Source organism: Talpa europaea (assembly GCF_964194135.1).
Source record: "Talpa europaea genome assembly, chromosome: 2".
Taxonomy (NCBI): Eukaryota; Metazoa; Chordata; class Mammalia; order Eulipotyphla; family Talpidae; genus Talpa; species Talpa europaea.
The window spans coordinates 66,781,050-66,807,703 of NC_140068.1; the positions used below are offsets into that span (position 1 = coordinate 66,781,050).

Consider the following 26,654-nt stretch of genomic DNA (forward strand, 5'->3'; position numbering starts at 1 on the left):
AGGACCTTTAGAAATTCTCAGCTTTCTGGGAGAGGCGGGATTAGAACCCACCTAGTGTTTCTAAGATATAGGTATATAAAAGGAACCACCAGAGAAAGCTTCACTGAGTAGGATGTTTTCACAGATGGAGGGAGATCTTCAAAATGGAAAAAGAAGGCATATGAGAGAATAGCACATGCAAAGGTCTGACCATGTGAAGGTTCTTGCATGTTTGGGGATGGTGACCAGTTCCATTGTGCTGGGGCAGGTGGGCATGGAGACAGAATGCAAAAGCAGAAAAAGGAAAGGCAAATTGAGGTCAGATGTTGAAGAGAGGCTTTTGTCTTCTGAAATTGACATTTAATCTCATAGAATAGGCAGAGAGAACCATTAAAAGGGAAATGATGACAGAAAAGCTACATTATATGTGTTTTAGAAAGACATGTCTATGAAACAGTTTAAAGGCTATGTGACAGGAGACAGGCTGAGGAAAAGGATACTCTAAGTGAAAGGCAGTGTAGGCTTAAACTATGGTAGTGAAAATGAGGACAGAGACATACTGAAGATAGAATTAAAGATTTAATGAAAAAATTGAGTTCAGAGGATAGCTCTGAGGTTTTTGACTTGGCTGTCCGGGTGCATGGAAAGAGAAACAGGCAACTACAGTTTGGGAGAGAAGATAAGTAATTTTGGCAGCATTTTATATTTTAGATACCTAGAGCACACTTAATATGTCTCGCAAGCAGCTGGAAACACAAATCTGTATTTCAGAAAAGCACTGAAGGCTTAAGAATGGGACTCTCCAACACATAGGTAATTCTCAGGATGAACATGAGGAATTAAAGGGTGGATGAACTGCCCACTGTCTGTAGTCACTGAAAAATCAAAAGATTAAATGATGGGGCTATTTTGTAGGCTGAGTGTGAAATAAATCATTCTCAATTGAAAAAAAAAAAAAGAGAGCAGAGAATGGAATATAGATCTCCACTTTCAGCAGGCAGGTAAGGTAAAACAAGGAGCCAGTAAAAGATGGAAAAGGAGTGGTCAGACAGGAGGTGGATGGGTGAGACTCTAGTAGGAAATCACAGTAAGAGTTTTAAGGGCACTTTAAGGAAGATTTGGTCAGGAGTGACAATAAAAAAATGAAGAATCTGGTGTTACTACAAGATGAAAGAAGAACTGCTTCAACTGAAAAGATAACTTGAGGGACAGTGGAGTAAAGTTGCCTGAGTTTATACCAGTGGATTGTATTTTCTCTGTAAGCAAAAAGTCATCTTCAGGAAGGGTAATGGATGTAGGTTAGGGGCATGAGAGGAGAAGGAGGTTTGGTAAAGGCATTGCAGAAGAGGATAAAGGGAGCAATCAGGATGAACTGGATACCCACTCCAAGTTTGTAACAACTTCATCTGGGGAAAGAGGTAGGATGTGGCTAATTCCTGTGTGGCAGGAATACTGCTAAATGTTCCAATTAATAGCATATCCAGGGGTAACTCACCCACATCTCCCTGTGTCTCTATATTTTCTCTCTTACAGTCAGGACAAGATGGGTCATCCCAGCGGCCTACACCCACCCGCATTCCTATGTCAAAAGGTATGAAAGCAGGAAAGCCAGTAGTGGCAGCCCCAGGAGCAGGAAATCTGACCAAATTCGAGCCTCGAGCTGAGACTCAGTCTATGAAAATAGAGCTGAAGAAATCTGCTGGCAGCGCTACCTCTCTTGGAGGGGGGAAGGGCTGAGGGCAGTGGCTGAGGGGGTATGTTGTGCAGATGCTACTGCTGCCATGAAAAAGAACCTTCATCTGTCTGTGCCAACTCTTTACATGTACTAATTTAAGTTTTAAATATCTTGTTCATAAAATAATCAACTAATAGCCATGTGTCTTTCCTACTTTGTGATGTTTTGATGCTGGGGTAAAGTACTAGCAATACTATTCTTTGTCATGTACTTTGTTGAGGACATTTGGCCTGAGACAGGGCTTAGTGTCAAGTCCCAGTTTTGCTTCTAGAAAATGGACCCATCAGTTAACCCACCTGAGCCTCAGTCTCATCATTGGTAAGCTATGGGAGCTGAATCATGTCCTACCTAAAGCAAGCTCCATGTTCCTTAACTATAATTCAAATTTAAGTGGCCTCATTCCACAATAACTTGATTTTTCAAAATTTCTATCATGAAATAGGAAATAGTTTGACAGTTGTCATTGCTTCTATCAAATCCCAGATTTCCTGGAAAACAATTTGCCACAGGGAGGACCCCTAAACTTTTGCAAAAACATAAGCCTTTAAGATGATTTCAAGAAATAATTTGAATGTGAAATAAAATGGAAATGAAATATGGAATTCTAAAAACAGAGTTTTACTTATTTGTGTGTGTGTGTGGGTATGGTAGAAGTTGTGGCCATCTCCAAAACATTTCCAGCATTCCAGACAATAACTTTAGAACCATTAATCTCAGATACATGCTCTATTCAAGTGTGCAATTGACTTAAATTGTGCAGTTTGAGTAGAGCTGCCAAATGGCCCTTTATAGTACAACAGAGGTTGTAATGGATAGAAAATAGCAGAAAGTCAATTCTGATATATTAATGCCAAGAAACAAAAATGACATCATGCATAACTTATTCAAATCTGAATACTTTCCTCAGTTAAGTGTGAACTTTACTTGCAAGTCAAGAACCAGTTCATGATTGTGATTGTGTGTGTATGTGTGTGTGTGCATGCATGAATGCATGTACAGTGTGAAATGGATTATTACTGCTATAAGTTTTACTTGTGTTTGTAACATTTTCATTAATTTTAAGCATGATTTAGTAAGCATGAAACAATATGTGAATGCAAAATCCAGGTGTCTTTCTGAGAAGATTAACCATGTTCAGGTGGATATTGTGCTTCGTAGTCAAATAATCACAAATGAGCTCAAGGCTAATAACCTGCAGCTTAGCATACAAGCTCTCATGTAAGTAGTACCTTTGTTAAAAGTTTTGAGCTAATTAATGATTTTACAAAAAATATGACTTCAAAGTTAGAGGTTATTTTTCCCTTTCTGAATTGTGAGATTTCCAAAACTATTAGGATAGTGCCAGGTCTTGATATTTGGGAACAGTAGGTTTTATTTGTTTTTTTAAAGATGTATAGTTAGTTTTTAACCCATGAATCATCATGCTTCATGACAAAAATGCTCATCTGTGAATTCTCTTCACAATGAATCATCTCCCTCTCATAGAACTTGGACTTTGGATTTTACCATTGTGGTAGATGCCACAGTATTCACATTGATTTTAGTCAGATCTCTGTGTCTACAACCCATCATTTCTTAGCATATATATTTAAAAATACTGAAAAATACTAGACATGCCATAATGGGATTTCAGGGTAGAAGGCGAGAGAGACTGAGAAAAGGGATTTTATGAAATATAATTTGAGCAGGCTTAAACAGGAGATCATCTTTTTGAATAGTGAGTTGTATTTTTTAATAGGGATTTTTCCCCTTTTATAAAGTGCACAGCCATTCCTTTCAAAAATGAGAATAGTCACTTTTTTTCAAATATCTCCTTCGCACTTAGAGTATTTAGTGTTACTGTACCATAACATACTGCATTTGAGCAAATGAAGGTGTGAAAAGAACAAAACACTGTATTCCTTTTGCATTATTTCTACCCACAAGTCTTCAGTGACTTTATCATAATCTTATTGTCACTGCTGCTCTTTTTGTTTTAACCTGCTCACACTACCCTACGTCGTTTCTGCCTGGAAGTCCATACCATGCTTGGGGAAGTGCTCCAAAAGGCTAACAGTACATGTACAGGATGTTTATACATCTGGCTCTTGGAACAGAGCCACCTACAAAGTACAACCGCTAAGAAAACTTGGCAGAGCCACACATAATTCACTTTTCAGAAATGATAAAGAGCAACCGCTGTGGCAGCCTTTCTTCTGAAATTTTAGAACCAACTCTACATTTATTGGATAGCTTTATTTTAAACCACATATTAGAAAGGAAATCCACTGGGGATGGGAGGTGGAGGATTAAATGCACTCCAACTTCAGCTTCCATTTGTGAATATGTTTTTAAGATGCAATCTAATATACTTTTATAAGAGTGAATGGGATTAAAAGGTGTCTTTTCCATATTCTGGAACTGTAATGTGTGTAAAATAAAATAGGTCTCACCAGGGCTGCTGAGGACCCACCCTAGAAATCCCTGGAGGAGGGTGTGGGGTCCCTTTTCACAGATTTCAGCAGGATGGAATCCCCTGGAGATGTTCATAGCAAATCTGCACAACCACAGAGGAGGTGCGGTATTCCTTCCTGAGAATAATTTTCATGTGTTTGCCTATTTCAGCACACAATGATGGTGGCCATTTAGCATACACAGTACCAAAAATGTTCCTGCTTGGGACTCCACCCAAAGGGTATTTAACCTGTCTGGAAAATGACTTTCCTGTCCAGGTCATCTGTTTAAATGGGATTATTCACTTTCTTCTGGCATTTTTATTATATTTTCAGTGAGGACGATTGATGACGATAATTGTGTTCTCAAGAGATTTTAGTGTATTCATTGAGAGTAAGGTGTTACCAGATCTCTTACTTGAATTTCTTCCCCAAAAGGTGAAGAAATAATTGATTTGTAGTGGGGGAAAAGCATACTTTCAGGGAAATGAAGACTTGTCCAAGAATGTAAGATGTACAAAGACTTTAATTTCTCATTACCTCATAGATTCAGAAAACGGGTGGGGGCGGAGAGTGAGACTTCCCTGATTGTTAAACCACAGGATTACTAGATAAGAAGAGCACACTTTTGTGGGAGCCCACTTACACATACAAAGAGGAAGAGCTAACAAGATGGGCACAGGGAGGATTTCCCAGGATCCTAGGAAGTATGTTTCCAACATTTCCCCACCCAGACAAAACTTAGGTTTTCCCTCTTATCTCCTCCTCGAGTCTCACCACTGGTAACCTCCTCATCCTCTACTCTTTCCTGTCATCTGTTTCACCTGCTACTTCCGCACAGGAAATAAATATGCTCTTGCCTCTTAAATTTTAGTTAAATTCTTCCTTCAACTGTGTAGTCCTTTATAGCTACAGCTATAGCTTCTACCTGCTCAGTTAAGTCACTGAGAGAACACTCAACCTTTTCTGTCTCCAGTTCCATGCTTCCCATTTATTCTTTAATTACTTTTAATTTTTATTTTTTTTAAAGATTTTATTTATTTATACGAGAGCTGGGGTACAGCCCAGAGGCGTGGGAGGGTGAGAGAATTCATCAGAGACAGAGTGGTGAGCAGAACAGGCAGACAACCGAAAATACTGCTGAGGGGAGCAGCAGGCAAGACAGAAAGGGTCTGCCATGCCATGTGGGTATCTCCCTGGCCGGCTGGGAATTGAACCCGCACTGTAGAAGCTGCAGACAGATTCACAGCGCTGCGCTCAACCTGCTGTGTCACTGGGGAGGCTCATTACTTTTTTTTTTTAATTTTTTTTTAAATAATAAATTTTATTTTTATATTCCCCATACAATTGCAACCCACCCATTCTGACCCCAATCCCTCCCCTCCCGCCCCCCACCCCCCAAAAAGTGTCTCTGGTTCATAGTTTTTTGTCGTCTATATACATAGTAAAAATACCACCCATTGCTGAAAGGTGAAGAACACAGCTATTTCTTATCTCATTCCCCTTATCCCTCAGTTTTATTCTCTGGAGAAAAAAATTTCTAACTCTTAACTATTTCTTTGGGTATTTTCCTCCATATTTCTCAATAATATACTAGTACTCTGGCTTTATTTATCAGATTTAGATGTTATCTTTTGCCTTCCCATTATTTTTTGACAGATGAGGATTTAGCTCTCTCACATGCCTCCCTCCTGTCTTTCCTTTTTTCCCATGCTCTTGATATAATTGCATCATATTTTTTATGTCAACATTGAGCATTCATAAGTTTATATATTTATATGTTTGCAGAATAACTTTATATATTCTTCCCTATTGAGCCAGGTAGTATACTATGATTATATTCCTTTCTTCTTACTACTTTCCTCCCATCAAAAGAAAAATTATTTTAATTTTTCATCTGCTTGGTTTTCTATGTATCTATCTTTATTTTTTCCAAATGCTCCAAATAGCAAAGCCAAACACCTATCAGTAATTTTCCCAAACACTTAAGCACATCAGTTTCACATTTTTCCCTGGAGGCCTGCCTATTTCAGCCCTCTGCCTCCCTGCTTGGACTGGACTGGTTGTCCCTAGGCCTCCTGCACAGCTGGTGTCCTGGTGTTCTTTTGCCTATGTTGAATCCTCTGTTTCCTGGATTTCTTATCTTCTACTTTTTTTTTTTTTTGCTTATTTGCCTATTCCCCTCCCCTCATCCCTCCCTACCCTTTCTGTCTTGAAGTGCATCTTCCAGTAGTTTCTACAAAGAACAGTCCTCCAAGAACCTCCCTAGGGCAGGCTGCCTGCATCCTGGGAACAGATCAGGGAAGGAAAGATGGCGAATGTTAATGTAACCTCTCACTGCCCCACATTCAGTCTCTGCTGTCCATTCTTGTGCTTAGGTCCAGAACTTTGTAGGTTAGTTGTTTTTGAAAATAAATCTCTAGTCTCTAAAAAGGGTGAAATAGAGTGAGATTATGCTCTTCTCCTTCAGCATCCAAAATATTTAATCTCCTTTGGTTTTCTTTTGACCTTTCTGATTGCTCTACTTTAGCATCTCTTATTGGCTCCTTATTTTATGTATACATCCTTAAAGTTGTTGTTTCCTTGTATTTATCAAAAGCCATTTCCTAAACTACATGCTGGTTATTTTACAAACTCCCATGGCTTCAATTATCACTCACATGCTGATGACTACCAAACATCTCTCTCCAACTATGTTTCCAATTTTATACTTCACATCTCCAATGCCACTTGTCTAATAGCCATTTTCAACACCTCCTCCACCCCTCTTCTAAGGCTTCTCCTCTTATTATAGTCATGTGTTGCTTAATGAGGATACATTCTGAGAAATGTGTCATTAGATGATTTCATCATTGCGCAAACATTGTAGAGTGTAACGACACAACCCTCATTGGAACAGTCTACTCCACACTGTACTGTATACAGGGACATATATGCAGCCTGGCATTGACTGAAAAACCTCAATGTTTCACATGATTGTATTTTCCACCCCTGTGGGGGTATCCTGATGCACTTAGTTACCCAAGTTAGAAACCTGGTAGCCATTTTAGGTTCCGCCTTCTCCCTCACCTATCAAGTAGACTCAGCAAGCCTCTCATATTCTAACCCAACACCTCTTGCAGCTGAACCCAGGTCTCCATTTCCCCTGCCACTGCCTAAGTTGATGTTTATATATTATTTCTCATCTGGATTACTCTGGTACTCTAATTGGTCTCATACTCTCCTAACTGATTTCATAATCTCCAGACTCAAAACTCTCTGATTCATTTTTTTCCCTCTTTTCTAATGTGCAAGGGGATCATGTCACTCTATTTGAAAATTCTCTGGTGTTTCTCATTACCTACAGAATGTAACACCAACTCCTTGGTGTGGCACACAGTCTCTCTATGACTTTATCTCTACCTCCTACTCTCCTGAGCTTTCTTTGCTTTCCTGTTTCTGAACTCCAGTCCCCTGGGCCCATAGGATGACTTGCAGAACAGGCCATGCCACTCTCTTGCACTTGATCTACTTGTTCCTGCTCCCTGGATTGTTGTTCTCCTACATTTCCTTCTGGTGCTTGGATCCTTTTCTGTTCAAAACCTCTTTTAAAAACATGCTTCCTTTAGGAATATAGAATATTATTTCAGAACCTAATCTGGGGTAAAAAAAAAAACTTGCTGTAAAAAAATCCCAAAAATTGACACTTTCTGTAGAGAAAGAAAGCCAGCAGCTGAAGGATGCCTGGAAGCTGGGGAAGAAAGAGGTGTTATTTCCTCCCTTTGTCTGCAGTGCAAACCTGTGAGAATAATGTGCAGGGAACTGACAAGTCATATGTAAGTCATAGTCATAGTATGATATACTTCATTATAGTTGAGCAAGCAATTTAAAAGACCCTGCCATAATGCTTTTCCTAAGAACTAACGATCGATTAATTGCTTATCTGGTTAAAGTACTTTTGACACCCTTACTTGATATCCTTAAATGTTTATGTGGATGTGATGGATAGAATTGAAAGTCAAGGACTATTTAGAGCTGAACTAGAATTTAGAGGCCAAGAAAATAATTTTCTTTGTTATTGAAAAACAAAAACAAAAGTAAAAGAAGAAAAACCCTGAAGCTTAGAGTTGTCTAACCATCTATTAATGATGAAGTCATGTCTTCAGTTTCACCCAGTACATTTTGTTGATTATTTCCTAGGATAGAACTACTTCAAGTGAGCAAAATGTATATTCACATGAAGACTAAAGTGCCCAGACTCACTGGGTCAAAAAACATTGCCAAAGAATTTGAGATATTGAGCTATCTACATAGAAACTGTATGTGTAAAAGTTTTCATAACAGTGTTCTTGTGATTCAATATTCACAAGCTTAATAATCTAAAAAGCTCAATGCTCTTCTCAATATTTACACATAATGTTATTTCCATGCTATTCTGTGACAAGCCATTGAATTAAATCAATCTAGGCATTTAGCATCTGTGTCCAAGAAGACAGTACCTGAACATGATTTACTACAATACTTACAAAGTTTTCTATGACTTAGTTTTTCTTTATATTTAATGTTATGTGTTAGAGAACTATTTTCAATTTGCTAGTGTTTGGGAAAAAGTAAAGAGAGAGAATTTCCTGAAAAAGAAATTACCAGTCATAACTATGATTATTGAAAATTCCTGTAAGCCAAGGAGGAAAGAGGATGATTTAGGTTGATGATGGAGTGAAAAATGTTTTGGAAGGAAGCAAATAAACTATTAAATTGTAGAGAAAAGCCCAAGAGGGTTTATATTCTCTCTTTCAAAAATTTCCTGAAGCAAATGACAGAACTGATTAGCGGAAGTATTTTTAATTAACTGAGCTGAATCCAAAGAAGAAATACAAGTCCAAATTAACACAGGAAGTTTATAGGACTTCCTATTTAAAACAGATGTTTTAATCAGAACTGTGATTAATTTCTGAATATAAGAACAGAACTGAACCATACAGCAGTTTATGAAAATGAAAACCTTAAAGGTATATAGCTAGGCTTTCCTACTTCTGAAAGGTGTGTAGAATGCAGGACATTTTTGTAGGTGGATAAATTACCTTCCAGGCCTAAGTTCAAAGCTAGTGGAGAGGAGGAATGGTATATCCTTAGTTGGTGCCTTGTCCTCCATGCATAGCCCTTGGGAAAGTAGGGGACCATTAAATATGGGAAGTAGGCCATTAGTCAACCAAACTTATGCAAAATCCAAGAAAAAATGCTTTCTGTCACTTGGTGTGCAGTTTTCTGTGGATGAAGCAGCTTTCCTAAAGCTAGTACAAAGCCCTGCTTTAGTTGAGCTTCTGCTATGTTTCGTCTTTTGGTATGTGAACTTAGAGGCTACACCTTACCGTGACCTGTTCTCATTTACTAGGGTATATATTTAAAATTCAAAGAGCAAGTGTTTCCTTGCAGTTTGGCAGAGTATAGAGAAATGCATCGTCTGAGAGGAAGGCACTGACTTTGCAGGGAGTACATCTTTCCTACTCCACAGCCTAGGAGTTCTACTGGGAGGAATCAGAACTCCAATTTTTTGGCCATATAGCCCACTTTAGCACTCAGGAGATAGTCTCCCCACAATTTCTCTCCACATCCTGTCTCATGTATTCAATTTAAGATCTCAAATCATTTGACTGGCCAATTGTTTGACCACCCAAGGAGAATTAATAGAGAGATTAGAAATCAAGTGTAGGGATGAACTGATAACTTGTAGCTAGTGTAACAGAAGAATGAATTCATGAGCCACATCATTTCACAACTATATTATCAAAACAACTAATGTGTTTAATGTCTTACCTGAAATTTCTTAAGGAAAAAACATCAAGATTACACTTGAGAGAAACATATCAAGGAAAATATCCATAAGTGCATTTTGGTAAACTGCTCATGCCAAAGTATCTAAAAATGCAATGTCCCATGTTGTATATAGATTTATTAAGGTTTAGAACTTTTTTTTCCCTTCTAATTAGAAAAAAGGGAAATTATGTTAATAAAACTTTATATATCAGAGAGCCCCAAATTTAAGTGCTTCAGTACTTTGAGTTTACTGATAGAGGAGATAATTACCAATGGCTTTTGGTTCCAATCTGCCTATTAAATATAATGCTCTACAAATAATCAATGTCAGAAAAATGGTATCTGTAAAAAGAGAAAAATTATTACTGAATTTTACCTGATTTTGCTGAGATCACTTTATAGAGGCCCCATATGACCTAAATTTGTGTCTTATTCTGGCATGAAGACAGCCTAGGATATGAAATAAAACTTGCTCACTGACTTTGTAACGTCATTAAAATCAATAACTGCACTGTATTAAATTATAAAAAGATAAGAGGAGACTTAGGAATTCTGCCTTTAAAAAAATAATAAAATCATAACATTAATCCCCAAAGCATTAAGTTGTTTTCCCTTGTAATCAAGGACTCCATATACATCAATTTTGCAGTCAAAATTTAAAGACTTGAAACAACATTTTCTATTTATCAGAATTTGTGTATTGGTGGGGTGATTCTGAGTCAGTTTTCGATTTAGAGAAAATATAGATAATAAGCAAATAGATAATAGAGCGACTATCATATAAAGCTTGTCTTATTATCTCTAGAAACAAGATAGAATATGACTCCATGTACATAAAACAAAATAGCTTGAGCTTTATTGTATTAAATAAAGTTTATGTACATAAATATTAAACACCACCTTTTTTAAAGTAGAATTTACATAGTCAACTTATTTGACAAATATTTTTGAGACATTCTTTTTAATAACACAATCTGATTAACAGCATTAGTTTATATGGCATGCTTGGATTACCAGTTTGCTTATTTAAATGTAGTAATAAAATACAGTGGTCCAATCAAGACCATGATTCTTCTATGTATGTACCCTTCTGGTACATACAGTTTCACCAAATGCTAATTCTGAGAAGCTATTATTATTTTTAAATTACAAAATGATGGGATTAAGAGATGGGAACTCTAGGAATTTAGAGATTGCACACTTAAGGTGAGAGAAGAATGTAACACAAACTGTTAGTCCCGAGAGAGACCTTAGAGACCTAAGCATTCTAATTCCATGTTCAGTGGTCCCCTACTTTAAAGCTCTCATTTTGTATTGAGAAAATGGCACAGCAATTTAAATTACACCTACAGTAAGAATAATTCTGGATTTCACTCTTTTAAATCTATGTTTTTTTTTAAGATTTATTTATGTATGCATACAAGAGTTGGGGTACAGGCCAGAGGTGTGTGGGGGGAGGGGTGAGAGGATTCACTTGAGATAGAGGGGGGAATCAGAACAGGCAGACTGTCCAAAGTACGCTGCTAAGGGGATCCAGCAGGCGAGTTAGGAGAAGTCTGTGGTGCCATGTGGGTTGCTACCTGACTGGCAGGGGATCGAACTCTGTGCTGCAGAGGCTGCGGACAGCTTCAGCTTCATAGGTTGCATCTTAACCCCTTGAGCCACCAGGGAGGCCCTAAATCTATGTTTTCTATGCTTTCTTAATGTATAAAAATGGGGAAGATGCTTCTATTAGGGAAATTTGAGACCTATGTCTCTTTAAAATTGACATAAATTTCAAAAAAGAAAATTGGAAAATTGTATTTTAATCCTATATTCTGAATTTTATCTACATTAGATTTTAGATTTTTGCAGTTTTTTTTCCTGAATATTTTTATATATTTTTGGGTATTGAAAAAATTTGAAGCTAGAATGATTTTCTAAAGGAAAATGAGATAATGACTTTTAAGGGTTTTGGTTAAGTGGAAAATCACATGTAGGTTTTAGAAGCTTTACAAAGACTTCATAGGTATATATCACTAAGTATATAAAACATTTATATATTTTGTTTATTTTGCTTACATATTTATCACAAATTCAATTATAAAGGTTGGGCGAAACAATGGAAATATCTCCACCTAGTGGTCAGCATGAAGTTAATGAAACCACAGTAACATTTTCTTTTTGACAGAAGTTTTGACACAGGATCTTATAAGAAACACACTTAAGCAATAAACCTAGACTTGAAGTAATAGAAAATAGTACTCACACCAGTGGAAAATTTAAAGAGGCAAAGACCATTAAACTTATGTCAGGATCATCCATTCTACATCATTAGCAAGAACTTGTGGGTCTATGACATAATGTGCTTTCATTAATGTTTATATAGATGTCAAATAGCTAAATAAATGTAAATAGCATTCAAAACTAAAGTGAAAAAAATCCTCTATTGATAAACATTGATTGATAAACCCTGATAAACACTATTGATAAACCCTGACATTAGTTTCTGCACTTAAAACATTGTCATATACTAACAGGGAGGTAACACTTTTTTTAGGTGGAAAAACTATTTGAGGCTTAGTTATTTCTTTTTTCTCCGCTCTGTATAATCTCGGCAATGACTGGACTCTCCTTCATTTTCCTCATAATGTGGTTCCATGCCTAGCACACAATAGGGCCTCAATAGTCTCTGAATATTATGATAAAAAAATTGATGATACATGTTCAAAAAGGCATAAAGTTAATATATAAGTAAAATAAAATAAACATAAATATTGCACATTTACAATGTGACTGGTATTGTTTTAATTACTATCAATTTTTTATTTATTTTCATGAAAACAAATTTAGATTTTATTTTATTTTATTTTTTAAAAGACTTTTTTTTAAAAAGATTTATTTATTTATTTATACAAGCACTGGGTACACTCGGAAGAGCGGGAGGGTGAGAGAATTCACCAGAGCCAGAGCGGGGAACAGAACAGAGAGACTGACGAAATACACTGCGGAGGGGAGCAGCGGGCACGACAGGAGAGGGACCCTTGCCAGCAGCAGGGGATCCAACTGGTGCTGCAGAGGCTGTGGGCAGTTTCGCAGCCTGGAGCTCAACCACTGTGCCACCAGGGGAGGCCCCAAATTTAGATTTTAAATACACAGAATTATGCAAAAGCAAGAAGCTAGAGACAAAAGTGAGTCATTTATGTTTAATGACTTTCTAGGAATAGATAATATTTTCCTATTAAAACTCAAAAATACATTTTTAAAAAGATAAAAGTATGTGAATATTGTTCAGGGCAGAAGCAGTATGGCTGGGAAAATAGTTATTTCTCGTTTCCCACGATATGGCTTGTATACATAATTATTCTTCAATTCTTTCCCTGGGTAAAATTGATCTACTATTGTTAGGAATTTGGCATGGTTTCTAAAGGACTGAGAATTCTAACAGTAAGCACATATGCCAATATAAAGAAGTTACCTAAAAATAGTAAAGAACTGCAGAAGCTATTGGGCTCATGTACTGTTTTGTCTGTCATTTAACATCTATGTTCTTTTAGTGAAATGATGTGATATTGATCCTCCAGAAACCGCTGACTTGCGTTTCAGTTTAATTGAAAATGCTGTATCTTTCTTCTCTTTATAGAAAGCATCATCATTCACCAGTTACGTATGAACTCCAGATGAAATGGTAAAGCAAGCACATACTGGTTTTGTGTACTTCCTCTGAATCCCTGTTGAACGGATAATATTTCTACAGCCCTCCGTCACCACTAAGGTCCTCCGTGCCACTGCTCACTACTGGAAATACTTTACTGCTTCCAGTGACTTTTTTTTTTTTTGAGGATATAATGTAATAGCTGACAATGAAATGGTGTTGCTGATAATATGAGTATAGGTAGCAAAAACAATTCAATCTTGGTGTCAAAAGGAATTTCTCTTCCTTTTGCAAAGCTGTCAGGTCCATGGGCACATGCTATGTAATTTATTTTTATAATACACTTTGTAATGTGATTTTTTTTTCCTAAAGTGTTTCTTTTTTCATAGTCTATGGCACATATATCTGTAGGCTTTATGGTCAGTTCTTAAAAATATGGGTATTGATAACCTATAATTATTCTCTTTTATCAGTTTGTTATTTCTGAAAAGAAAGTATAACTCTCTTTACATATTTTGCTCTGATTAGGAGCTTAATTTTAAATATTAAAGACAGTTCTGTGCCCAAAAACTTGGATGAACTGATTTTTATATGGGACAAACTAATAAAAGATGTATAAATTTAAAAGTAAGGGTTACAGGAATACCATTCACTGTTCAATTATAGTTGTTTGCATTATTTACTTATATATACAAGATTGATAATAAGGACTGTTATATCAAGATATTTCTCACAATCTACCCAAATGAGAGCCTGAAAATAAAAACCTACATAATATCAGCATCTTTGTTAAAAAAAAAATGGTAAGATAAAGCCCAGGAGAATTTTTTCCCTAATGGGATTTAAACAGGTCTTCATAACCACACGTTGGAGAATATATTCATTAAAGATACAAAGCACAATATTCATTACACAAATTTCAGTGTCAGAGCTGCTGTTGAATTTAGATTTATGGGAAATGGGCATTTAAAATCTACTCGAAATCCCAACAATGTATTTTTTTTTAAAAAGAACTTCATTAGTGTGGACATGTTTTCAACAGTGTATTTAAAGATAGCTTTAAAGACAAAGTGTTGACACATTAAATTCCAAATGCAGAAATAATACATCACTTAACTTTGCTGAAATTAAAAAATGCTTTTGAGTGTCACAAGGATAATTAAAAGTGACACAAGTAATACTGTTGACCCATTTTTCCAGTCCATGGATTTTGCAGGTTACAAGCACGTAGAAGGGAGTCCATCTGAGTTTATGGAATAGAAAAATTAATGTTGGAGTTCCTCAGCTATGTAACCCTGGAAAATTTTAAGGCATACCTTATGAAATAAGCAAATCATATTCAGCAGGTATCATAAATTTAAAAACTGTTTTATGTAAAATTAGTTTTGATTTTTGCAAGTAAAAGAAATGTTATAGTAGGCTTCATCTAGCTTGGATAACTGTGAACATGTCATAGAACCTGCAGGGCTTTTGCTTACTGATTCAGAGAACTAGAGTGTGTATGTGTGAAGATTTGAAAAGTTTTTTTTTTTTCTGAAAATATTGAACCATAATGACATTTTCAGTTAGAAAAGGGTTTTTATTCAGGATTGTTACAATTCCTAACTCACAGTTAAGTTTCTATTTGCCAATGTTTTTACTTCCGATGGCTAAATATTTTGATATATCAGAGATTAGTATTTTCCCTAATAACTTTTTCTCAACTTATGCGAATTTTATGACACTAGTAGTTAAAAAGACTAGTGAGTAAGTATTGCTTCACTTAAAAAAAATTATATAATTTATGTATGTTTGAAGTTTTTATTTCTCCTGATATTATGATTGAATTTGATTCTTGCAATGCAAAATGAGGATGATAATGCAGTCTTCTAGCTGGATGCTGTGCTTTTATCTGCCCATGCTAGGATTGCTTATACCCAAATGGATTCTGGGTGACAGGTGATTAAAAGGGCTGAAAATTAAGTAAAAATTGTTTTTGGAATAAAATAGAATATCAAAATTGACAAAAATGCTAATTTCTGTTAGAAAATATTCAAAACACTCATCATGGTCATATACCAACATCCACATTCAATTGGAAAAACTGCCCTCAGGTGCAATTCTGACACCATCCTAGGCACACATAATTTATCTTTCATTGTAAGTAAATCTCCAATCACCAATCTGAATGAAAATCAGTTTTGAATGGAGTATTTTTTCTGAAATATAGTCAATGGTTCTAGTTTAAGGCACAACAATTGAGCTAATTCATTATTTTAATCTTTTCTTTTTGAGAAGAGTGTTTTGAGGGTTATCTTCTGCAGAGATTTTTTTTCCAAGTATTTTTATATTAGGATTTGATGAAGATAAATATTCCAGATGTTAGATTCCTGGATGTTTACAAAATATGAAGGATTAATTTTATCTTAGGACAACTATAAAAAAGAAATTCATGGTGTCGAATATTTAGCTTAAGCATTAACAGAGACACCAATGCAACTGAAATAATTTACAGTTTCTGAAAATTAGTGGCAGAATACGAGTAGGTGGTATATTAGACGATATATAATATGTTTGTGTCCTTTCTCTTTATGCTGTGGTTTAATTTTCCTGAAAATGAATAAAAAGCAGCAAAAGTAGGGTGTGTTCATGAATTTCACGAGCAACAACTCTAAAAATAACAAGTGTTAAATGAAAGTTTTAAGAAAACAACACAACTGGCACCTAAGGCATTTATCTATCACCTTCTGGGCCTCTAGTGCTAACTCTCTGCTAAAAATACTAATTAGAAAACAAAAGGGAAACAATTGTTGAAACCAGGAGAGTTTCATGGAATTAAATTTGCTTTATGACCACTAATATTTTACTTTCTTAAATGTTCAGCATTTACTCCTTAACTATACAAAATGACAATTGGTGTTTGTTACTAAGGAAAATACTGTAGGTTCATACATTTGAACAGAAATTTTAATAAGTGCCATGACATAAAAAATTATTTTTTTGTCTCTTTCTTTTTTGTTATTACTTGGGTAATTTTACGGTATCATTCAGAGGTTTTGTTATTTTTACCAGTGCAGGTTTGTACTTATTTTAGATTTTGTTTTAAAAATATGTTAGCATCTGCAAAAATGAGACTTACCATGTGATCTGATTTTCTAAGAAGTCTTGAGGATCTGATGGATTTCCAAAAGCATATGAGTGTATTGAAAAATTTTGGAGTTACATTTTATTTTCATCCCATTTTCAATTTTGTCTCCTTTAAGTACAATGAGTTTATTTTTCACTAAAATCCAGTGAATTTATGGATCTGTACTTGTCTTTTATATGAATGTAATATCCTGCTTTCAATTCTTCACAGGTTATTGAAATTATTTAACCAATTAAGACATTCTCTGTGTTATTTCCAAAGTCAACTATGTGTATCAAAATCTCACCAGAGTGAGAAAAATAACAACTGTAATATTAAAACATTGTGCAATATTCTTTTTGGAGTTGGAACATAACATTTATAACATTAAAATCACTTAAAATGAAAATTTAAACGTTTAAAAAATTGCTGTAATTTTCACTTCTGCATTTCATGTTTTCTTAAAAATATGGTGTTTTTCACTTGAATAAGCAGAAATGATATAGCAGATCGCCAAATGAGAGATGCTTTTTCCTGAGTTACAGCATAGTTTGATCTTCAGCAAGATGGAAATTGCCAGACACAGAAAAATACGTAGAGAAGGCATAGGGTAGAGAAGAAATTTTTGGGTTCTTCTTGGGTTGGTTCAGTTAAACAATCAAATTAATAGCACACAGATTGGTAGGGGAAAAGAACAAATTAAATGACATATGTGTGGAGAATCTGCACGGATATAGATTCCAAAGTCAGTGGAGCAAAATGAGGGTATACATCCCGAATTAAGGAGTAGGACAGGGCTTGAGGCTTTTAGGAGTGAGAAGGGTGACTCCAATGACCGAGACCATAGGCTCTGTAATTAGATGTTTGCTCTGCCATTTAGGTAGGTTTCTCTGATAATAACATTGTTTCTGGTAACAATCTAGGTTAATACCCCCAATTTTTATTCTTCTAGGCAATAAAAGAGTGGTTAAAGTTTCTTATGAGTTCAAAATAACCCATATGCCATAGTTTCACATCTTAGAAAGGCCTGTTTTGAACATCTTGGGGAGGGTTATCCTAGTAATGCATTGCCAATCAACATTCAGTTATTACTCTACTGCTTTCTGCTATAAACCTACAGTAGACTATTCTGCAGAAGAAATGCTCTTAAGATTTTGCCAGGAGGGGCCTCCCTGGTAGTGCAAGGGGTTAAGCAACATACGAAGCAATCCGCAGCCTCTGCAGCATGAGTTTGATCCCTGGCCAGCCAGGGAGTAACCCACATGGTACAGCAGACCTCTCCTGACTTGCCCACTGCTCCTCTTGGCAGTGTATTTCAATCAGTCTGCCTGTTCTGTTCCCCACTCTGTCTCTGGTGAATCCTCTCACCCCCTGCATCTCTGGCCTGTACCCCAGCTCTTGTATGCATAAATAAATAAATCTTCAAAAAAAAAAATATTTTGCCAGGAGTCCACAGACCAGACTCTCCATAGTAAATTGGGTAAAGCTTTTAGTAAAGCTGTAATAGGGGTGAGGGTGGGGCTGTGCTCTGACTCCTTATTTTTGGCTCATTTTGGATAAAGGAATAGGCTTCTCTTATTATTAAAAAAAAGTGGATCAAAAAAAGTAGGCAAGAATGATGTTTAAATGAAGATACTTTCCTTAAGAAAGTTGCAGGTATTGGGGGTTTTACCCACATGACAGCTCAGTGGCCTTTTTTTTTTTTTTTGGTGAAGTCGAGCCTTTTGGTACAGATGGTTAAGAGAATTGGCCAAAAGTTATTGTGTGTTTATTTCGTTTATTTCATGACTTCCCATGGGTCTCAGACTTTCCACCAGATTTACTCAGATAGATTTGTTTCCCTGGAGCCCTGGACTAAAATAACCTTTAATGAGCACCAGGTTCTTCCCTTGGGTGGAGACTCTGGACAACTTTCTAGTCTTAGCTACTTGGCAGTGGGGCACATTGCCCATTATTATTATTGTTTTTTGAATCTCATTAAAATTTACTTTTGAAATTTGTATTTAACAACATTCCAAGGAAGGCAAGAAAGATGTCTAACACTGAGGCCTCCTTTCAATTGGGGCAAACCTCCTCACTGACTTCATGGTTTGAGGTATACCAAAATTGATTTACAGATAATTGCTGAAATCCAGTTGCATGGAATTCACAAATAATTTTTTAAAAAGACAATCAGTCCCCTTTTAGTTTCCTCTGTAATTATTTTCAGCATTTCTTTCAGAGATAAGCACCACTGGGAAAAAAATCTTTTCTCTCTCTCTAGGAGTCCATTTGTCCCATTCTGCCTTATATTAACTACATTGGTGTATAAAGCTGTCTCTGCAATTTTTAAACTTCTTAAAGGTAGGACTTGCATAGTCTTCATAGTTAACACGAAATACTGGATGTTTGCAGAAGGCAATACAATTCCTTCTAAAGTAAGGAATTTTCTTCCATTTGCCCTGTCTCTTTTCCCCAGTTTCAGACCTTTCCAATGACCATAACCACATTCTCACTTTTGGTCTCTTTGGTTTTCAGTGCACGTCTTGTCTCTCGGAGAGCAAGGCATAAGTTGAGTTAAAAATGGCAAGGGATTTTATATTCACCTAGTTATTGACTCCTAACTCCAAAAGTTTCCTCCATTAGCAGTATGAGCTCAGCCCAGGTATCTGTGCCAAATCTTCCTAAACAAATTGTTCTGGCTGCTGATTCTGCCTTGCATGAAATTGTGCCCATTAATGGTTTCAGAGGCAGGATATATAGATTAAATAAGAAGACTCCATTAATCACTGATTCTAAGGGATCTTCTACAAAGACAAAGGTCCTTCATTTTAACAAACCACAGATGGTCAGTCTATGCTACCTTTACAAAGAATGTACGAGATGATTGTACAAGAAGGCAGTAGGGAAAACGGACTATATAAGTTAACAAACTGTGTACCTCCCAGAAATGGAGGTGTTGGGGTATAGGGAAAATTCCCACTCTATTTGGGATCTTCTAAGCCTGGATGAACAAATTAGCATCAGAAAGATAAGTAGGAGAAAAGGTCAAAATTTAATTACATGCATATTAAGAATTTACATGGTTATAAAGCCTAAAGTAAAATGAAGTGTTACAAGGTTATTTATTTTCTGTTGTTAAGGACCTGGGGTCTCAAAGGGAGGGGGAGGGAGAAACCTCATCTTTTTACTCTCAATAGAGAAACAGTAAGTTTCTCAGATAAGGTAGCAGAAGTTTACTGATATACCTAGACCTGAATGGTTTCTTCAAACCATGATCTTCCAGGTCATGAAAAGGGGGTGGTGGTGATTGCATTTTTAACTAGGAAAAGGGGAACCAAATGAGCAAGGATGGGTTTTCTTAAGTTTCTAGGATCCTCATAGCTCTTAAAATAATCTAATTCTTTAAGTAGCGGTAATAGCCTAAGGCTCACCCTGGATGGATCATCAGTTCCCCATATCAGGTGACACTTATTGAAAGAAGAGAACATATTGAGAAAATTACAGAGTTCTAGATCCAGGGCAATGGCAACCTGCTAAGAACTTGCTTGAGAAAAAGAAATTCATCTGTCAGAGTATAGAGTATTATAAATCCTCAGTAATTAATGTAGTATAAGGTTCAACTTTCCTTATATTCTCTTATTTTTGGTCCTATTCTCTTCTGTGTGGGAAAGCACAGTATCTCTCAGGCTATAGGATCTGTTTCCTCACAATTAAGTTTTTGACATCATAAAGAGGTTAAGGTGTGGTACATCTGCAGTCTCCTATACTCTTTGTGCACACATCTTTTATGGCACAGACCTCACTGTATTTTATTTGCTCACAATTGCTTTTCTCCTGACAATGTGTGAGTTCAATGAGATTAGGTCGGGTTAGGTCAGCAAGATTCATTTGAGACTTTTTATATCCTAGGCATTTTTGAGGAACTGGAGACAGAAATGAATAAAAACAGTATCTGAACTTAAGTGTGTATCTGGTAGGAAAGACAGTCATAAACAGATATTTTTCAATATTATGTACATGCAGGAATAGACATATATAAATTGCCTTGAGCTCGAGCAGTTCTTAGCTCAGTCTGAGGAACAAATATTCCACAAATTCCTAAATTGAATTTTGATGAGTAGGAATAAGTAAGGCAGTGTTGGTGGCACTAGGGGCTAAAGATAGGAAGCAGTGTGTTGCTCAGTGATTGTTATAGTGTAATCTCCATAAAAAGGGCATGTTCCACGTCTCTGTCCATCTAATGAAAGGTGAAGCTGAGCAGCAAGGGGAAGCTGGAGAAGACTTAGAAGACTTGGAGGAGGTACATAGAGCAGAGACATGTGAAGAAGGGCCCACTTGCTTCTTGGCTTAGGACTTCACCAGTGACTTGGGGGACATGAAGGAGATGGTGTTGAGACAGAGACACTTGGAAGAGATGTGGGTGAGAAACCCACATGGGGGCTGATAATGACAGTTGTTACCTTGAATTGGGCTATGATTTTGCGCCTTTCATTCCAGACTTGGCCTGGTTGGTCCCTTTTGCCCTTTCCCTATTGTTCCCTTAGATTTGTGGCACATTTTCAGGCCTCAGCAGCCCTGCTTTGGGCCAACCCTATTCGGCTGGGCATTTACCCACAAGGGGAGAGGTAATTTTAGGTGTTTTATTGAAAATTTATGTCTTTTCTCTTTCCACACACTATCTTGTTGAAGCTCTTTCACACTAAGAATGTGCTTTGTCTTTAGGTGGTGGATGGCTGAAACCTCTTTAGCACATGCAGGTTTTGGGGTTCCACGGTGCCCCTCAGGCTGTCTGCTACCATGATGAGGTTTAGGAATTAAAGATGGTAAGTGCAGCCTATTCTTCCCAGAAGATTCAGTGACAATAAAAATGATGTGGTGCAAGTTTGCTAGACCCCCTGCTTACTGTGTCTCTCGTAATGTGCTGGACAGAGGGAGGAGGCCCTAGGAGGTTTTGGTCTTTGTTCTTTTAAAAAATTAGTTCCATTGATTAAAAAGGTTTTTACTTTTCAGAGTCAATGAAAGTGACTTTCACATTTATTTTGTGAGTTGCCCTTTTGTTACAGACCCCAACACAAAACAGTGGGTTCTTAGCTCTCTATAGAAAGAATTCACCGGAGTGTGGTAGGTGAAATTGAACCAGGCAAAGCTTTATTAGAGGCTCGTGCAGTAGGGAACCAGTGCCAGAAAAGAGAATTTAGTTTACCTGTGGCAAAGAAGTAGGGTGAAGGAGAGTAGAGTCATAGCTTGTGGACTGAGCTACACCAAGGAATGTGTTATATTTCTAACTGCATATGCAGGATTCTCAGCCTTCCCCTTCCAGCTAATTGTAAAATACCCATTAGCCAGGATGGATCTAACATGTTTTGTCTAGCATGGCACCTTTGGTCAGTCTTGTGAGCTAAACTGTTTGGACAGCTTTCCTCCAAAACACTGAATTTGGACAGAATGTTGGAACATGACTTGTGAATCCACCTGATCAAACAGGATTTGGGGCAACTCTTATCTTACCAGCACACAATTTCTTTTACTTAGGCTGTTTCACTTTCAGAATGTGTTGGAATTATTAAAAAAAAAAAAAATTCAATGAGTATAGTTTCATAGGTAGTAATGACACAAATGTTTCAAAATACAAAAGATGAAATGTCTACCACTCCCCCATTCAATAATTTAAACATGAAAACAGAAAAATTTGAGTTGAAAGTAAGTCTAAAAATAATCCAAACTTGATTTATAAGGGATTAACATTTAAAAAAACCCACTTTCCTTTATCTCTTGATTCTCATGGAGCAAGGAAAATCTCTTCCCTCCTCTGCTCCCTGTTCCTGCAAATAATTTCACTATTATACAAGTAATTGATATTGATTTGCCATCAACCAAGAGATGGCAACATCATATTTGAAGGTGTAGGGGAGAAAAATTTGCCACCCCAAAATGTGTCTCTTTCACTTAAGGATAATTTCATAGAAGGGCTCTGAAAACTGGGTGGAGGTTGCCCTTTTGTAAGGGCAATTTACATGTATAATGAAAATCTCCATTTATAAAGGTGATCCAGGAAAATCAAATCTCTTTAAATCATCAGTGACCTAAGGCAGCAACTTAAATACCCTTCGCCCTCCTTTTTTCCCTCCCCCAGCGCCTTTTGTCTTAAGCTGAAGCTATTTAAAGAGGTGACAGGCCATTTCAAAGAGTTACTCAATTTTATTAGGTCACTCCTAGGTATGCAGGAGGTATATGGTACACGTTATTATTAAACTTGATTTTTTTCCCTTGTCTGATGCTAATTTGATTATTTGCGGATAAGAAGAAATGTTCATCTAAAATGGAAAAATGTTATCTAAAATTGATCTATAATTGATAGCACTAGTGGGAAAATATATACCATGGGATCCAATCAACTAGGAGAAACTGCAATTTAAAGTCAAAATCGATGTCTTATTAGAATTGTATTCTTTAAAGAAAAGTGTGGAATTATGAGAAATGCAACCTTATTTCCTTCCCAAAACAAAGTTGTTAGGCTGTCTACTATGGAATTTTGGTGTTGTGCTTTCCTCTAATGGACTAACCAGAAAAGTATCTTGCTTAACTTGTATTTCTGACCACTGACAGTGCTTTTTCAGTGTACCCGCAAAATCTTTGATCTAGCCATCAATGACCTCAGGGTAATCAGAGAATCTCAGTGTGAAAACAAAGGGATTTCCTTAAATGTGCAACTGAAAAAGTTTAGTGACTATAAGACAATCTTGGTAAAAAAGACACTACATAAAAATAAGGAAAAGGTTAATAACTTTATTTAAAAAGTAACTTTTCAAAATCAGTTTAAACCATTCTTTGATGCACCAAATAAGAAAACAAATTTATTAAACAAATTCTATAATATATCACTTATTTCCTAAGAATCTTTTTGGATAAATAAAAATGGATATTATTCAGTCCTTCCAAAGTTCTCTAAAACAAGCTGCCATGATTAATTGAAGAGAAAAAAAAATATTTTCCTCCAAAAATAAACAAGCAAAAATACTTGCTTAAATTTGAGAACAATTCAACCCATTTCCAGTCCCTAAGAAGTTTCTCGGAAATTTACACTGGTTAAAAAAAGAAAAAAAAATGGCACATTTCTCAGCTTTCTTCAACTTTCTTAAATATTGTTAAGCAACATGTCTGAATATGGTTAGAAGTTAGAGAGCTAAAAGCAAAAGACACCAAAAGAGGCTAAAAATAGGTGTGGCACTTTGGCCAAATAACTTATTTCCTTTTCTTAATTCCGAAGTTACTTAACAGTTACTCAATATTTTTTTTCCTTCTCTGTTTCTGGCTACCTAGTTCAGTGGCCTGAACACAACCAGCTGAACTAAAAAAGGAAAATTATAAGACCTCCCTTCCAAAAGGTATTCATGTACACCTTTCTAATTGTTGGGTTTGTATGTGTTTATCTCTTGGATTTACTTTTATATTTGGGCTCATGCATTTATAGCACGCTTATGAAACAGGAATGAATGACTTGTCTTTCTTTCTGTCCCACCAGATAAGCTCTCCCATTTCCTCACTTACTCTCTAGGTTTAAAAACATTATTTTCTTACATTGAGAGGGAAAAGAGCATCATTAGGAAGACAGTATCTGATTGCTGATCACCAGGTGATAGGGAAAGCAACCTGGCCTCAACCAAAAGCTCCAGAAATTTGTGTTGCAAGGATAAACACGCTGACCCTTGCCCACTTCCCCCTTCTACTCCCTTGTAACTCTGGATAAATACCCCTGCCTGTTACCAAAGAGCAGGACAGTGGTCTTTCAGACACCAATCTGCTGCCTTCCTCAATTTGTCAACAAACTGAACTACTCTCTTCCTCAAACTCTGTTTCCTTTTATTGGGTAAAGGAAATAGAGACCAGCATTTGGTATCACTTACTATGTTGATCTGGTAGCCAGCATTGATCAATGTCATTTAGCTATACAAATTCTACTTTTACTAGGAATTAGAAAAAGAACAATCATTTGAACAATTCAAATGTTATTTAATGCTATTAAAATGTATCATCCAAGGCACATACACCAGCCACTCTGAGCAACCACTGTTTAAAAGTCCAGCCAAACAGGACTGGCCCAAAGCAAGGCCTGAAAGCCTGTCACAAGTAGAAAGCACCTTCCGGCGGGGGGACCCATGGTAAAGGGTCAAAAACAGCCAGACAAGTCTGGGAGAAAAAGAGCAAATCAAAATCAAGATAAAAGCTGCCATTGTTAGCCTCCCCACGGTCTCTCACTCACATCTATTTCAACTAGTCCAGGACAAAAAACCAAGAGCAGCTTCTTCACATGTCTCTCTGCTCCATGTGCCTCCTTCAGGTCTCCTTCTTGCTCTGTCCTGTCTCCTCCCTACCCAGGTCTTCTCTCCAGCTTCTTCTCCTCCGTGCTCAGCTCTACTCTCCTTTGGGTGGGAAAGAAAACCTGGAACTTCCCCTTTTCCTGGGGACCACCCTATTACAGTCCATTTTGAAAATTAAGTTTTACTTAAAAATCAAGGAAGCTTTCAAATCTACAAGGCTATAAAGGTATAATTTCCAAAAGGAAAAAAAAGACAAGGTGTTAAATAATCTTTTCAAAGAACAAATAAAACTAAAAATAGTGATCACTCACATCAGTAGAGCAACAAAAAAAAATAAACAAGGCAAAATAATCAATTATGTATAGAGAATGCTGGAATAGCAAATCTCCTAAGGAACCATCACATTTAGCTGATGGGATGATATAACAGGCAGAAATGAGGAGAAAAAAATCTTATACTTCATACTTTTGACTTCTCTTATATTGTTACAAACATATTTACTCCTCAACAGAAAATAAAAGGACCCCACACCTTCTCCATAAACTGAGATTGATAATTTCCCTTTAAGCTTGAGATTGAAAGTAAATTTACACAGGACATACAAAATGCAGATCTACTTATAGTACCAGTGCTAAGAATTTGAGAGATATATAAGAGCAAACCAAGCAAGTCAATTATCTGCAAGATAAATATTTGATTGGCTCACAGCTTGAGAATGTAGCAATTTTGGAAATATACTTAATTGTAAATTATGAAGTCCTAGCACTTTTCCTTTTCCTTCTTTTACTTTCCAAAGACATAACTGAAGACAAAGTCTTAAAGAAAATAAAGTCTGGGTATTTGTTTTCTGATGAGGAGTTACTTTCAAAGCCAGAGGATGACTCTGAATTCTCTAGATTTCAAAAACTCCAGTATAATGTGGATTGCATATGCTTAAAGAGTATTTTTACAAATATATGCTTACTACAGACATTTTGGAAAATACAATGTGCAAAGTGGAGGAAAAATCTTCTCCATCCAGTCCAGAGAGGTTACTACTATTTAATTTTTAGTTGGGTTTTATGGGATACGGTCACTTTTTATATAATGAATATTCCTTGGAGCACAATATACACGTGACCATTTTAAAGGGTAGGGAAGCAATTTTGTAACACTATGGTGTCTCTGACACAACGATTATATCTTAGGAGGGGTTCAGGATGCAAGTTGTAATTTAAATTTGAGTAACAGATATACTCTTTTTTACAGTACCTTTTATGGAGACCTCCCTTAATTAACTCCCAGAACCTCCCCATCCCCTAATCAGCTTAGGTTAAGATGACTAAGTCATTTTGGCAAGTTACTCAATTTTAACTGGACCTCTCCCCATGTACACTGTAGAAGTACCTGTTTTTATTAAACTTTTCCCCCTTTTATAAATCTGCCTGATGTTGACTCGACTTGCCAAACTAGAAGAACCAAACGTAAAGGTCTAATCTTTTCCTCCCCAAACTGTCTGCTTAGTATCTCATTTCATAGTAATGACTTGGTGGTAAAGAGTTACACTTTGCGACAAAAGACTTGCCAAATGAATGTGCAAGACAAACGCGGACACAGAAAAATTAAAAAGTAAAGTGAAGCTCATTAGTGGAGGAAAAATAAATGAGAATAGCCTAGCGACTGTACAAGGGGATTA

The 26,654-nt window shown here is 36.4% G+C and overlaps 1 protein-coding gene across 2 annotated transcripts in view; it reads left to right on the forward strand.

Annotated features, from left to right (window-relative positions):
• Positions 1-13,602, forward strand: part of FILIP1 (filamin A interacting protein 1) — a gene marked incomplete at both ends in the record, with an annotated part of 210,061 nt that extends 196,459 nt beyond the window's left edge. Inside the window, 2 exons of one of the 2 annotated variants that reach the window (XM_084227830.1) lie at positions 1,513-1,570; positions 13,562-13,602. In XM_084227830.1, the coding sequence (XP_084083956.1) occupies positions 1,513-1,570; positions 13,562-13,602 (99 nt within the window). Of the gene's footprint in view, positions 1-1,512; positions 1,717-13,561 lie in introns of those variants that run through there. The other variant, XM_084227829.1, reaches the window with a different exon arrangement.
• Between the last annotated feature and the right edge of the window lie 13,052 nt (positions 13,603-26,654).